At 37.3% G+C, this 14,803-nt stretch overlaps 1 protein-coding gene across 1 annotated transcript in view; it reads left to right on the forward strand.

The window, feature by feature from the left end:
- The window catches only part of TBC1D23 (TBC1 domain family member 23), a 54,136-nt gene extending 45,905 nt beyond the window's left edge, over nucleotides 1-8,231 (forward strand). The window contains exons 16-19 of the mRNA XM_052642227.1: nucleotides 2,726-2,814; nucleotides 5,234-5,369; nucleotides 6,932-7,126; nucleotides 7,942-8,231. Of these exons, the coding sequence (XP_052498187.1) occupies nucleotides 2,726-2,814; nucleotides 5,234-5,369; nucleotides 6,932-7,126; nucleotides 7,942-8,023 (502 nt within the window). The 3' untranslated portion in view covers nucleotides 8,024-8,231. The remainder of the gene's footprint in view (nucleotides 1-2,725; nucleotides 2,815-5,233; nucleotides 5,370-6,931; nucleotides 7,127-7,941) is intronic.
- The last annotated feature ends 6,572 nt before the right edge of the window (nucleotides 8,232-14,803 follow it).

Consider the following 14,803-nt stretch of genomic DNA (forward strand, 5'->3'; position numbering starts at 1 on the left):
CTTGCCTCCCCCTTTATATCTCCTGTTCCTCAGATGAAAATCAAGTAATTCAAACACAACAATTTCGTAAAACAAATTTCATGTTTTCATTTCTAAGACAGAGGAAGATGAAACAAAGAAAATATGTAGTCTCAGAGTTGGGAGGCTATTCGCTTTGGAGATCATTTACTTTTGTCTCATGCCCTAACAGTGGAGAAAATTGTAGCACCTGAAAAAAAGCATGTTTGTGGTTCAGATTTTTTGTTATTTCATGTACACGATGTCATTTGATAATATTGCTAGAATTTTCTTAATAAGATGTATGTGTTTAAGTTGGAGAGACAACATTATATAAATCAGTTCCAAAGAACTCCAGTTCTAGGGTTCTGCCTTTGCTTTTCCTTGAAAGAAATTAGGCCACAGTGGATATGTTAATATATAATCCATCTCTTCTCTGATCCCAGTAAAATGGGGTACTTGTTATTAAATTCCATAGATTTAAAGTTTAGAAATCTACTGGATCTTCAGTTAGGATAAATAATAGAACCTTATACTATATGGCTTTACATTTTTATATGCATGACTTCTACAATTTTAATTTGAATATCAATTACAGCAATACCTATGAACATTTAAAAAGAAGTTCTAGTCATACTTTGAAAAGTAAGTTAAGCTCTGGAATAACGGAGTTGACTTTTTTGGCAGATCATTTCAATGTTTTCAGTGAATTAGAAGTAGCATTTTTAGCAATAGTTTACTTTCAACTTATGTGTAAGATTTTATTTACTGTGACTGCTCCTGTATGATGCCAGTTATAGAGCTTCTATTACAATTTTATAATTTTAAAGGGGATGGCTTCTTTTAAAATTATAATCTATTTGTGAATCATCTTTCTGTTTTCTCTTGTTACAGGACCATCGAATTATTCTGATTTTTTTTTTAACTTCCAAATTTTATCCCAAAGAATTTTTAAAAAATTAAAAATTATCTTTTCTGGTCCCTAGAGATTATATCCATTTTGAAAATAGAATTTAATGAAAAGTTACAATAAATTTGGGGTTTTTTTTTGAGCCCAGTAAATAAAGTTAAAATCTATTCAGACTATTTTGTAGATTTTGTTTCTGCAAAAAAACATAGACAGACTGCTTTTAAAGAGTCCAGCCATTGAGTTTCAGCTTTTGATAGTCTTTTAAGAACTTTATTAGTTACCTTTAGCCATCTTGTTTATAAAAACTGCATTGTATTATACATTTTGCTCGATAATGTATAGCTTGGTTGTCACTTTTGGATGTCACTTTATTCATACTTATATTCTGGTGCAAGGATTTACTGTAAACATTATCTTCATTATTTTCTATTTTATAGAAGTTTAATTATGCTTTAATATCAGGAAAGAACCAATAACATGATCTCATACAATTTTATAATCTAGATGACACAAATGTATTGTTACATAAAGCTATGTTTGTCTTTGCCTTTTGTAAGAAAGCTGAATCTGATTTGCATAGATTTATTTCATTTTAATTATTTCTTTCATTTCTTTGTCTTTAATGAGTAAAATTTGCTAATTTATAGGATAACTTTACATTAGATATGCTTTAGCATAAAAATCAAATGATTTTATGATTTTAACGTAAACTGTAAGCAGTGTATTGATTAACTTACAATTCTGTCATACACTCAACTCTTGTTAGTTTTCTGTTAAGGAATATTGTTTTGGGAGAAGTAAAGATTTAAGCGTATTTTAACCAAATTAGGTCATGATTTTTATTGATGCTGTGTGTTAAGAAATTATTTAAAATATAGAGTTGATCTCTGTTTTTTGGAAAAATTGAATTCTAAGACACATAACTTAATTGAACTCTCTCTTAACATGACAAGGGAAAAAGCAAGCCACAATTTTCCTTCATCATAGATTATCTTAGCTGAACCTTATCCTACAAATAATACAGTACTCTTTCTCCAGAAACATGTAATATTTTGTCAAAATATTTTAATTTTACTTCTTGGTTTATTGGCGATTACCTGAAAAGTAACAAGGTATTGATTTGTGTATAAGAAAGAGAGCTTCCTACAGAACTAATTAAGTTAGAGTTTACATGTTGTTTGTTTCTGCCACTTGAGAATGAAAGGGAAATTCATTTTCATGGTTTATTTATGTTAAAGTAGCATCTTAGTTTCTATTGAAGTAGAAGTAACAGAAACAAGAAAAAATGGGAGGAAAAACCTTACGACATATGTACCCAAATGAAAAACCCTTCAGCACTCCTACTAGAATTTGAATATTTGGTTTCATAAACTGTTTTGTCTAAGAAACATGTATGTAGTACTTGCTGTATGCCAGACGTTATTTCAAGAGCTTTACCAAATATTAACTGATTTAATTTTCACAGTAACCAGGAAGAGTAGATATTGTCATTACCGTTTTACAGCTGAGGACACAGAGCTCAGAGGTTAAGGAATATGCCAATGCATTGGTTTATATGAACATTAAAATTGTTTTAAACATAGTTTTTACAGATTTGAAAGCATTCTGCATATCAAGACCTTGTGCCACTTTTGCTAACATAATTTCCTTATCTTGTTTCAATTTCCTTAACATAACTGTCCTGAAGCTGGGTGGTACATGGTGAGGTAGGGGGTGGACAAAGAACACTTGTATTTTGTTTTAATATTCAGATGATACTTGGGGAAAATCTTTAGAAACTTAAGTGATGATTTCCCTCTTACAATTCTCTGAATATAGGCATGTGAGCAGCAGTGACAGAGTGGGTAAGCCTTACCGTGGTGTGAAGCCTGTTTTCAGCATCGGGGATGAGGAAGAATACGACACAGGTGTAGTACTACACTTCTCTGTATACAGACTGCTTTCCTCAGGCGTCAGGAGTGATTGTAGAGATCGTTCTGGGACCAGCAAGACACAGTGAGGTTCTGTAGAGCAGATTGGAGAGTCTGTGGTTTTTCTATTCAGAGTTTGGTTTTAGATGCCTTAAATTATGCAGTAGAAATGCTGAGTAGGCAATAATTATAGGCGTCTAGTTGAGGAGAGATGTCTAAGCTGGTGATAATCTGGGAATTATCAGTGTATAAATAGTATTTAAATCCATGGGATTGGATGTAAATCCCCTTGATTCAGCCATGCAGGGGATTAAGAGTTGTGAGACTGAAGTTCAGGAAATCTCAAAAATTGAGACATCTGAAAAGAGCCTTTTGAAATTGGGGGCAATATCCTAAAGGGCCACAAGATGGGGATATTGTGCCAGGGAAATTCATGATTGTCTTTATGTTTTAAAAAATAATTCATTGTTTTTGTTCATAATCCCGCTGCTCAGATTACCCTGATTAAGTGATCATAATTAGTATTAATGTGTGTTGAGTTAGAAAAATATATAAAAATATATATTGTATATTAAGTATATGTTGTATATAAAAGTACAAAACAAGAAGAATACTCCTAAATCTCATCTTGCTTTTTTTCACTTAGTAATACATATTGTGTATTTTCCACCTCAGCCCACAGCTGACTTCCTGTTATTACAAATGCACCATAATTTAATTAAATCAGTCTTCTCCCAGTTGACCCTGGTAGTTTTCCAGTTTTTTTTTTTACTATTTCGAATAGCAGTGGCTATCTTTATTTGTGTGTGTGTGTGTGTGTGTGTGTGTGTGTGTATGTATGTGTATGTATACGTGAACGTATATTCACATATATCTAGGTGAACTTTTGCAAGTGTATCTAGAGGGTAAATACTTCACAGTAAGATTGCCAGATTGGAGGGACTCACATTTGACATTTTAATGGATATTACAGTCACCTTCCTGAAAACTGCATTGAAGGGAAAATAATTTTCTATATGTAATTTTTTTGAAGCAAATACACAGAATTTTTACTTTTCTTCTATATGTATAAAAACTCTTAAAAGTACATTTTCTCTTTTATGATGTAACAAAATGATCAGTACATTGTATTTTATTTCTTTATAGCTTTTCCCCAACACCTTCTCTAGCTGTTCTTACCTCTGTTTCATAAACTTCTGTGTACTATTTGTAATTGTTTCCCTTTCTCCTTTTTGCTCTGTCTCTTCTGTCATTTTCCTGTTACCTATCAGTCTCTGTCTTTCCCTAAATATTCGTTATTCCATTAACAAAAGGAAGAAGGAAATGGATGAATAAATGTTGGTGTATTTTCACACATCATATTTTTATATATACACATATGTACTTACACTCTGGAAAATTACACAGAAATGAAAATAAGAAAACTGGAGCTATGATTATCAACATGGGTAAAATTTATAACATTGGGAGTAGGGTAGCAGTTGGAAAAGAATACAGTTGAGCAGTCTGTTATTTATGTTAACTTAGAATGCAAAACAGTACTGTATATTATTTAAGAATATTCATGTTTGAGTAAAAGTAAAGATGTGACACCAAATTCAGATAGTCACTGTTTCTTGGTGGCAAAGAAATGGGGATGTGATTGGGCAGAAATCCATGAGGGCTTTACTTTTTATTTAAGCTAGAAGTGAATAGATACATGAGATTTCCTTTTTTTTTACTATGTCTCTTGTATCTTGATTTCTTGAAAAGTGAAGAGAAGAGCATCTGCAATTAACTCTAGGGAGTGTAATTCCCTTTCTTAAATTAGAAAAACAGAATAACAGGAATGTCTTACATTTCTCTCACATAAAACCCCACTAAATAGACTTACTTATCCCAGGATTATTTTGTTGTTATTTTCCCCCAGAATCAGAAATCAGTAATTTTGTAGATGGAGTGTAATCTATAAAAATATTGAATCACTGTGTTATATACCTGAAACTGATATAATTAGGTAAATCAACTGTACTTCAATAAAAAAGGAAAAGAAACCAGCAAGAGAAAAAGAACTCCGCCATTTTTGCCCTCAAGATAGGTGGTAATATTATTATTGGACAATTCCACCATCTTCCTACAGACTAGTCATAGATTAGAGTTAATGTTGTATAAATCAAAAGAGTTGAAATTCCTCAGGTAGTTTAATATTATAATAAAAGTATATATGTAATATTTTCACTTGATTTTCTTACCATATGTAGTGATGTTTCATCATAATACTTTTATATTAGTATCATTGGCACAGGAAATATAGTAGCTGGGTTAGAATTCATTGTTTTGTTTTTCAACCTGTGTGTAAAATACTACTGAAATTTTTTTTAGGCTATCATTTTTAAAGTTGGTGATACCCACTTTTAACATCTTAAATTCTTTACAGATGAAATTGACAGTTCTTCAATGTCAGATGATGATAGAAAAGAGGTTGTGAACATTCAGACTTGGATAAACAAGCCAGATGTCAAGCATCATTTTCCTTGTAAAGAAGTGAAAGAAAGTGGACACATGTTTCCTAGGTACTTTTTATTTAAGTTGAATTTTCTTCTAAATTTTAGTTTTGGTTGCACTGGGTCTTCGTCGCTGTGCATGGGCTTTCTGGGCATGGGGGCTGCTCTCTGTTGCTGTGCACAGGCTTCTCGTTGCGGTGGCTTCTCTTGTTGTGAAGCACAGGCTCTAGCAGTTGGCGTATGTAGGCTAGTGGTGGCACACAAGCTTAGCAGCTGTGTTTCTGGAGCGGTAGAGCCCACAGGCTTCAGTAGTTGTGGTGCATGGGCTTAGCTGCTTGATGGCGTGTGGAATCTTCCCGGACCAGGGACCAAACCTCTGTCCTCTGCACTGGCAGGCGGATTCTTATCCACTGTGCCACCAGGTAAGTCCCTCGATACTTTTTAAAATGCCTTCTTCAGAAATAAGATTGAATCTAGGGAAGTCATGATATGAAGGTTAACTGTGAAAGAAATTTTATGTATCTCAGTACAGTAAGATATAATTTCTTCTGTCAGCTTGTATTATATATCTTGGTTTTACAGATAAGTTGAATAGTACATTGAATATAAGCTTCTTTCAAACTCAGCTACTTTTAACTTTTTTTCACACTGTCCCATCTCTCTGTGTAAATATCTTTGTATATACATACACACTTTTCCGTTGTCAAACCACTCAGGAGAAGCTTATAAATATGACAAGTGTTTTAGCGTAAATCTCTCAAGAATATGAATAGTCTCCACAATTCCAATAACACTGTCACATCTTTAAAAACCTTAAAAATGAGCATCTTTTAACATGCAGACCACATGCAAATTTTTCACAGTGTCTCCAAGGTATCTTTTATAGTCTTTATCCTTTTTTCCTGATCCAGGGTCTGGTCCTGTTTTACACATCACATTTGCCTTCTCTCTCTCCTTAGTCTCATCCCTTGAACAACAGTACTGCTCCCCTCATCATCCTTCCTGCTTTTGTTTGTGATGAGTGAATCCTTTGAGTCTAGGTCAGCTGTTCTGCAGAATGTCCCTCATTCTGGATATCTGTCTTATTGTATTTCATAAAAGTGTGTGAGTACTATTACTAAAAGTGAGCTGAGACACAAGGCATGGTGTGGGTGTTAATGATTCTATCCTTATTTTGTCTTTGGGGCCCATTTCAGAATATTACTAAATATGTAAGGCAGTCCAGATGTTGCTTAGTGGTCTTTGATATAAAGTATATGCTATGGTATGTTGCATGAGGATAGTTTGCTGTTAAAAGTCTGAAAGGTAGTATATTTCAAATACCATGTAGAATAGATTCTGAAAATCCATTATTTTAATAATTTCTAATTATAGTTTTTATTATATTAAATATAAACTTTACTCTTAAATAGTTACAGGATTTATCTGTCAATAAAAAACTAATTTTGCCTACAACTGAAGGAAAATTAAAAGCTGTTATTAGGTAGCTTATTTAAATCAATAGTGATCCTTTGCCTTCAAAAGTAGTTTCATCTGGAGTTGAACATTTTTTATAATTGGGACTGTTGAAGTAACAGCTGTTCTGAATGACATTTCTTTTTGTTTTTTTTTAATCTTTTGTCTCTCTCAAGTCATTTGTTGGTTACTGCAACACATATGTACTGTTTAAGGGAGATTCTTTCACGGAAAGGATTGGCCTATATACAGTCTCGACAAGCACTAAATTCTGTAGTTAAAATAACATCCAAAAAAAAACATCCTGAGCTAATTACCTTCAAGTATGGAAACAGTGGCGCTTCAGGAATAGAAATCTTGGCAATCGAAAGGTAAGATTTTCTTAGGATGATATTATCTGAATTACTGAATTAGTTCATTATTAAACATGATTTGCTTCTCTCTTTGGGGAAACGGATGGTGGAATAGGATACCTGAACCACTTTTATTGGTGTTCCTGCTATCTTTTCCGTACAAATTTGTTGTAATATATGGATTAGGCATTAGCACATGATTTCATTAAGCGCCATAGCTAACTTCACAGACTTTGACAGAGGGTCTTTAGGAATACTCTACACCAGTGCTGCGCTACATGCTGCTTTGCAATTAAATGAGCTTCTTTTGGAATGTAAGTCACTGTTTTTATTTTCCTTCATCAAAAAATTCTTGTTTTGAAAAGTCTCAGTGAACTAAGCAGTGTGCTGGATGATGTAGTTAGTTAACAGTCTGATTCAAGCTCCTCCTCGCCTTCTTGTGGACCAGTGACAGACAGTTCTTGGACTGGCATCAGGGCTGTAGCCACATTGCTGTTGAAGCTAAATCATCTTTAATCTTACAGGTAACAATGTGAAGCCCAGAGGGATTGAGTGACTTCCAGATCTTCACACTTAGCTTGTGTTAGAACCAAATATAGCCCTCCTAACTCCTGATTCCAGTTCATTCCACCCTGCTCTACACAATAAGAAATCATTTTGCATTTGGATTTTCTTTCTTTCAAAATAGCACTTTTGAGTATATGTTGAGATAAGTGACGGGGAGTACATGGGAGGGCACCTGTGCTGGATTTGTGGGTCACTTCCCCATTGGAAGTGGAATCTGAGTCCTCAACAGAAGGTGCTGTTATTAACATATATTTTTCCCCCCATAGGTATTTGATTCCAAATGCAGGAGATGCTACCAAAGCCATAAAACAACAGATCATGAAAGTTTTGGATGCTTTGGAAAGTTAATGTAAACGAAAATTATTTCAGAAGAAATTAAGGCAACCAAGAGAAATATGGACATATTTTCCTGACTGAATACTAATTGGAGACTTTCATTTGCTTATGGGGGTGCTTACATAGCAAGTCTAAGAAAGTGTAAATTATTATAATCAATCTCTGGACAGTTAAATTTTTTTTAATTTTCTTTTGCATTTTTGGTTTTGTAAAATGATTTCTTATAAAGGTCAGTTATCAAATGACTTTAAAGTAGCTGACCCTGTGCCCTTATAAACTAAGGGTGCAGAATACAGTTCTGTTTTGAAGAGCTGTTTTAAGAGAACATGCATCAGTTTCAGATTTAAAAACAACCATACACGTGTGTATTTGCAATGTCTTCACTGAAAATTAGAGATAGAATTCACTGAAGAGACCCCTTTAATTGCTACATTTAGTTTTACCCACTGAGCAATATCAGAAACTAAAAAGTATTATATAGATCAATAATTAGCTTGCCATTTCTGATCTTAAAAAAGAATGAAATCTTTTTAATAAAATGGATGAAGATTCCAGCCAACTCAAATTCAGACCAGCTAGTAAAATGTTGAAACATCAGTTTCTAAGTCATCTTTGTACCGTTAGCTAATAGTCTTAACACTGAGTGCTTTAGATACTAAACTTCATCTTAATTGTATCTAAGGAGCAGTTAAAAGCATTATAATAAGTAGGTAGGCATGTTAAGATTAAAACTAACACTTGGGGGACAAAATTGTATCTTTACAAGTGTCATTGGTCTCTCTTACAAGAGGAGCATTTGATTTAGGATATTTCAAAACAGGTGCTGAGCACACATGGACTTATCTTCTGTGAGATTATGTCTGTGACCACACTAATACTGACTTAAAGAAAAGGTAGATGATCGGAGAGCTGCATAAACTAGTTTTTATCATCACTTCATGAAATATTTTTCTCTTGTTTTTTGTTTTCTTATTAAAGTTCTAGTGGTTTGAAATGATTTTTATTCTCTTAATATGACAAAACTGCAAGGGGTCTGCTTTATTTTGCAGCTTTCTCAGTTTAGTTCATTGAGGTTTGTGTTGGACACATTTGGTGAAAGAAATCCAGGAACACATTTGGGGTCATGGAATGACTGCTTACAAAAATCTGTTTGGGAAGTAACAAATCCTCACAACCCGCCATGTCTTAAAATGTCATGGATTATCTCTAGGGGTTGATAGAAATCTTCAGATATATCCTGTTTACAGCCAGTTATTTTAATTTACTTAAAGGAAATCAAGTGAATAAAAGGCAACATAGTTCAAGATATTTTATTCTCGTATCTAAATAAAAACAGTTTGAGTGGTTGAAGACATTTGCATGAAACTGCACCTGGTACAGTACTTGATATTTATAACTCCCCACGACCGTTGTATTGCATTTTCCCCCTTCTTTTGGTGCCCCTTTTAGAAATGTCCTGAAGTCTCATTTTTTGCCCATATCAGCCATGGGACTTTTTTCATAATATTAATGTAAAGATGTTTGTGTTACTCTTTATAAATTACAGTTGTAAATAAATCAGTACAATTTGCTCAAAACTTTGTGGGTTTTTGTTGTTGTTTTTGGCCGTGCCAACGTGCACATAAGATCTTAGTTCCCCAACCAGGGATAGAACCTGTACCCTCTGCATTGGAGGCATTGAAAGTGCAGCCTCTTAACCACTGGAGCACCAGGGAAGTCCTCAAAACTTCGTTCTTAATGACAGTATCTCTCTCTTTCTCCCTTTCCACCCATTTGTAAATCTCTACAGATACCACAAAATTAGGAAATTGAAGGCTGTCCTTACAGTGCAATTTAAGTGTTCCAATTTCAGGTTTGAAAGTATTAGATTCCTCTTTGTGTTCATGCAGATGGGGAAGAGGAAAGAGGGAGTTTAAAACTAATGACATTATATTCTACATGTAGTAAATTACTCCACTGAACTGCTCATCTAAAATTGTTCACTCATCTCAATAGCCCAGTTATTGATGAGTATCAAATGAAAATACTTGTCACTGATCGTACCAGGCACTTACATAGCTGTATCCTCTCTCCACTGGTCTGATATAAAGACAACTAGAATTCACTCTGGGATACCCACATCTATGTACCCTCCAGGGATTGCAGGACTTGCAGTATTATGAGTTTGGTTCAGCTCAGTTCAGTTGCTCAGTCGTGTCTGACTCTTTGTGACCCCATGAATCGCAGCACGCCAGGCCTCCCTGTCCATCACCAACTCCCAGAGTGCACCCAAACCCATGTCCATTGAGTCGATGATGCCATCCAACCATCTCATCCTCTGTCATTCCCTTCTCCTCCTGCCTTCAGTCTTCCCCAGCATCAGGGTCTTTTCGAATGAGTCAGCTCTTCCCATCAGGTGGCCAAAGTATTGCAGGTTCAGCTTCAACATCAGTCCTTCCAATGAATACCCAGGACTGATCTCCCTTAGGATGGACTGGTTGGATCTCCTTGCAGTCCAAGGGACTCTCAAGAGTCTTCTCCAACACCACAGTCAAAAGCATTAATTCTGCACTCAGCTTTCTTTATAGTCCAACTCTCACATTCATACATGACCACGGGAAAATCATAGTCTTGACTAGATGGACCTTTGTTGACAAAGTAATGTCTCTGCTTTTCAATATGCTATTTAGGTTGGTCATAACTTTCCTTCCAAGGAGTAAGCGTCTTTTAATTTTATGGCTGCAGTCACCATCTGCAGTGATTTTGGAGCCCAGAAAAATAAAGCCAGCCACTGTTTCCATAGTTACCCCATCTATTTGCCATGAAGTGATGGGACTGGATGCCATAATCTTAGTTTTCTAAATGTTGATCTTTAAGCCAACTGTTTCACTTTCCTCTGTCACTTTCATCAAGAGGCTCTGTAATTCTTCACTTTCAGCAGATGGTGTCATCTGCATATCTGAGGTTATTGATATTTCTCCCAGCAATCTTGATTCTGGTTTGTGCTTCCTCCAGCCCAGCGTTTCTCATGAGCTTGTAATTACTGTATTTTTCTAGATGAGAAAACCAAGGCTCAAAGAAATTTAGTGCAAAGAAAGAGTACCCCTCTTCTCTCCCCAATCCCTGGGAATTAGTATTGCTTATTAAGTTGTAAACCTAGATAGCATATTGAAAAAGCAGAGACATTACTTTGCCAACAAAGGTCCGCCTAGTTAAGGCTATGGTTTTTCCAGTGGTCATGTATGGATGTGAGAGTCCCTTGGACTGCAAGGAGATCCAACCAGTCCATTCTAAAGGATATCAGCCTGGGTGTTCTTTGGAAGGAATGATGATAAAGCTGAAACTCCAGTACTTTGGCCACCTCATGCGAAGAGTTGACTCATTGGAAAAGACTGATGCTGGGAGGGATTGGGGGCAGGAGGAGAAGGGGATGACAGAGGATGAGACGGCTGGATGGCATCACCAACTCGATGGACGTAGGTTTGAGTGAACTCCGGGAGATGGTGATGAACAGGGAGGCCTGGTGTGCTGTGATTCATGGGGTCGCAAAGAGTCGAATATGACTGAGTGACTGAACTGACTGATTAAGGTGTAAAATGAATCCTCTAAGATTTGATGTCACTTGCCCACCATTACAGAGAAGGCAATGGCTCCCCACTCCAGTACTCTTGCCTGGAAAATCCCATGGACGGAGGAGCCTGGTAGGCTGCAGTCCATGGGGTCGCTAATTGTTGGACACGACAGAGGCTTCACTTTCATGCATGGAGAAGGAAATGGCAACCCACTCCAGTGTTCTTGCCTGGAGAATCCCAGGGACAGGGGAGCCTGGTGGGCTGCCGTCTCTGGGGTTGCACAGAGTCGGACACAACTGAAGGGACTTAGCAACAGCAGCCCACCATTAATAACACGTTTCTAGTAAGGATGATAAGTTTATACCGATGATTATTCAACCATTTTTTGCCACTGATATGTTTTACACAGTACCTTTAAAACTTCTTAACATGATATTCTAACATACTAAATTTAGAGCCATAGATTAGCAGTTCTACTTAAAATTGACAGTTTGACTTAGGGAAGACTCAACTCCACAGGTTGAATGTGTGATGAAAGTAATATTTCACCTATACCATTTAACAGTTTGAACTTGAAAAATTACATCTTTATTGAAATGTAGTCCATGTATCATTAGGTTTACCTACAATTCAGTGGGTTGTAGTGTATTTAGAGTTCTGCAACCATCACTGCTATTGAACTCCAGGACATTTCATCAGATTGTAATAGCTAATATTGAATCAGTTCAGTTCAGTTGCTCACTCGTGTCTTGACTCTTTGCAACCCAATGGACTGCAGCACACCAGGCTTCTCTGTCCATCACCGACTCCTGAAGCTTGCTTAAACTCATGTCTTCTGAGTCGGTGATGCCATCCAACCATCTCATTCTCTGTCGGCCCCTTCTCCTGCCTTCAATCTTTCCCAGCATCAGGGTCTTTTCAAGTGAGTCAGCTCTTTGCATCAGGTGGCCAAGGTATTGGAGTTTTCGGCTTCAGCATCAGTCCTTCCAGTGAATATTCAGGACTGATTGCCCTTAGGATGGTTGGATCTCCTTGAAGTCCAAGGGACTCTCAATTGAGAGTCTTCTTCAACACTGCAGTTCAAAAGCATCAATTCTTCAGCACTCAGCTTTCTTTATAGTCCAACTCTCACATCCATACATGACTACTGGAAAACCATAGCTTTGATTAGACAGACCTTTGTCAGCAAAGTAATATCTCTGCTTTTTAATGTGCTGTCTAGGTTGGTCATAACTTTTCTTCCAAGGAGCAAGCATCTTCTAATTTCACGGCTGCAGTCACCATCTGCAGTGATTTTGGAGCCCAAGAAAATAAAGTCTGTCACTGTTTCCATTTTTTTCCCCATCTATTTGCCATGAATTGATGGGACTGGATGCCGTGATCTTAGTTTTTTGAATGTTGATTTTTAAGCCAACTTTTTCACTCTCCTCTTTCACTTTCATCAAGAGGCTCTTCAGTCCCTCTTCACTTTCTGCCATAATGGTGGTGTCATCTGCGTATCTGAGGTTATCAATATGGAGTCTCAGTAGACCATAAGAATAGCAGAATTAGGTGGCTGGTAGTTCAGATGGTAAAGAACCCATTTGCAATCAGGAGACCCCGGTTCGATTCCTGGGTTGGGAAGTTCCCCTGGAGAAGGGATAGGCTTCCCACTGCAATATGTTTGGGCTTCCCTGGTGGCTCAGATGGTAAAGAATCTGCCTGCAATGTGGAATTCCTGGGTTCTATCCCTGGGTTGGAAAGATCCCCTGGAAGAGGGCATGGCAGTCTACTCCAGTATTCTTACCTGGAGAATCCCCATGGTCAGAGGAGCCTGGCGGGCTACAGTTCATGGGATCACCAAGAGACACGATTGAGCGACTATAAACACACAGCACATAGAGTTTAGAAGGTTATTAAAGATCTTCCTGCTGCAAAGCCAAGTCCAGTGAGTCTGTTAAAGCTTCAAAAACCCCATAGTTACTGAGAACATATTTTCTTTTTTGCTGATCATTTTCAAGTCAGACATTCTGACGCTTCACCCCTAAATACTTCAGCATGCATGGTCTCAGGTGAAGACTGGCATAATCACAGTTTTCACACAAAAGTCATTAAAGCAACAAATATCCAGTTCATATTTAAATGTCCCTTGCTGCGGCTGATGCTAAGTCGCTTCAGTCGTGTCCGACTCTGTGCGACCCCATAGACGGCAGCCCACCATGCTCCCCCGTCCCTGGGATTCTCCAGGCAAGAACACTGGAGTGGGTTGCCATTTCCTTCTCCAATGCATTAAAGTGAAAAGTGAAAGTAAAGTCGCTCAGTCGTGCCCGACTCTTAGCGACCCCATGGACTGCAGCCTACCAGGCTCCTCAGTCCATGGGATTTTCCAGGCAAGAGTACTCAAAATGTTTTTTATAGTATTCTTTTAAAAACTAAGATGTATTTCAATATAATTTGAACTACTCCAGACCATCACAAAGGGTAGCAAATTGGGCTTCTCTGATGGCTCAGTGGGGATGAGTCCACCTGCCAGTGCAGGGGACACCCGTTCAATCCCTGATCCGGGAAGATCCCACACGCCATGGAGCAGCTGAGCTGTGTGCCATAATTATTGAGCCTGTGCCTTAAAGCCTGGGACCCGCAACTACTGAAGACCCTGCACCCTAGAGCCAGTGCTCCACAACAAGAGAAGCCACGACAATGAGAAGCCAGCACACCCAAACAAGTGAGTAGCCCTCCTCACTGCAACTAGAGAAAAGCCTGTGCAGCAACTAAGATCCAGGACAGCCAAAAATAAATTATTAAAAAAAAATTTTAAGGGTAGCACATTTTGTTTTATAACTTTTTGATTCCCTGAATTTGACAAAAGCACAAACAAAAAAATTAAAAATCAAACCTAATAAAAGCAAATATCCTAAAACAGTATTAGCAGATTTCAGCATATTCAGTTCAGTCACTCCGTTGTGTCTGACTGTGATCCCAGGGACTGCAGCATGCCAGGCCTCGCTGTCCATCACCAACTCCCGGAGTTTACCCAAACTCATGTCCATTGAGTCGGTGATGCCATCCAACCATCTCATCCTCTGTCGTCCCCTTCTCCTCCTGCCCTCAATCTTTCCCAGCATCAGGGTCTTTTCAAATGAGTCAGCTCTTCGCATCAGGTGGCCAAAGTACTGGAGTTTCAGCTTTGACATCAGTCCTTCCAATGAACACTCAGGACTGATTTCCTTTTAGGTTGGACTGGTTGGCTCTTCTTGCAGGA

Source organism: Budorcas taxicolor, chromosome 1 (assembly GCF_023091745.1).
Source record: "Budorcas taxicolor isolate Tak-1 chromosome 1, Takin1.1, whole genome shotgun sequence".
Taxonomy (NCBI): domain Eukaryota; kingdom Metazoa; phylum Chordata; class Mammalia; order Artiodactyla; family Bovidae; genus Budorcas; species Budorcas taxicolor.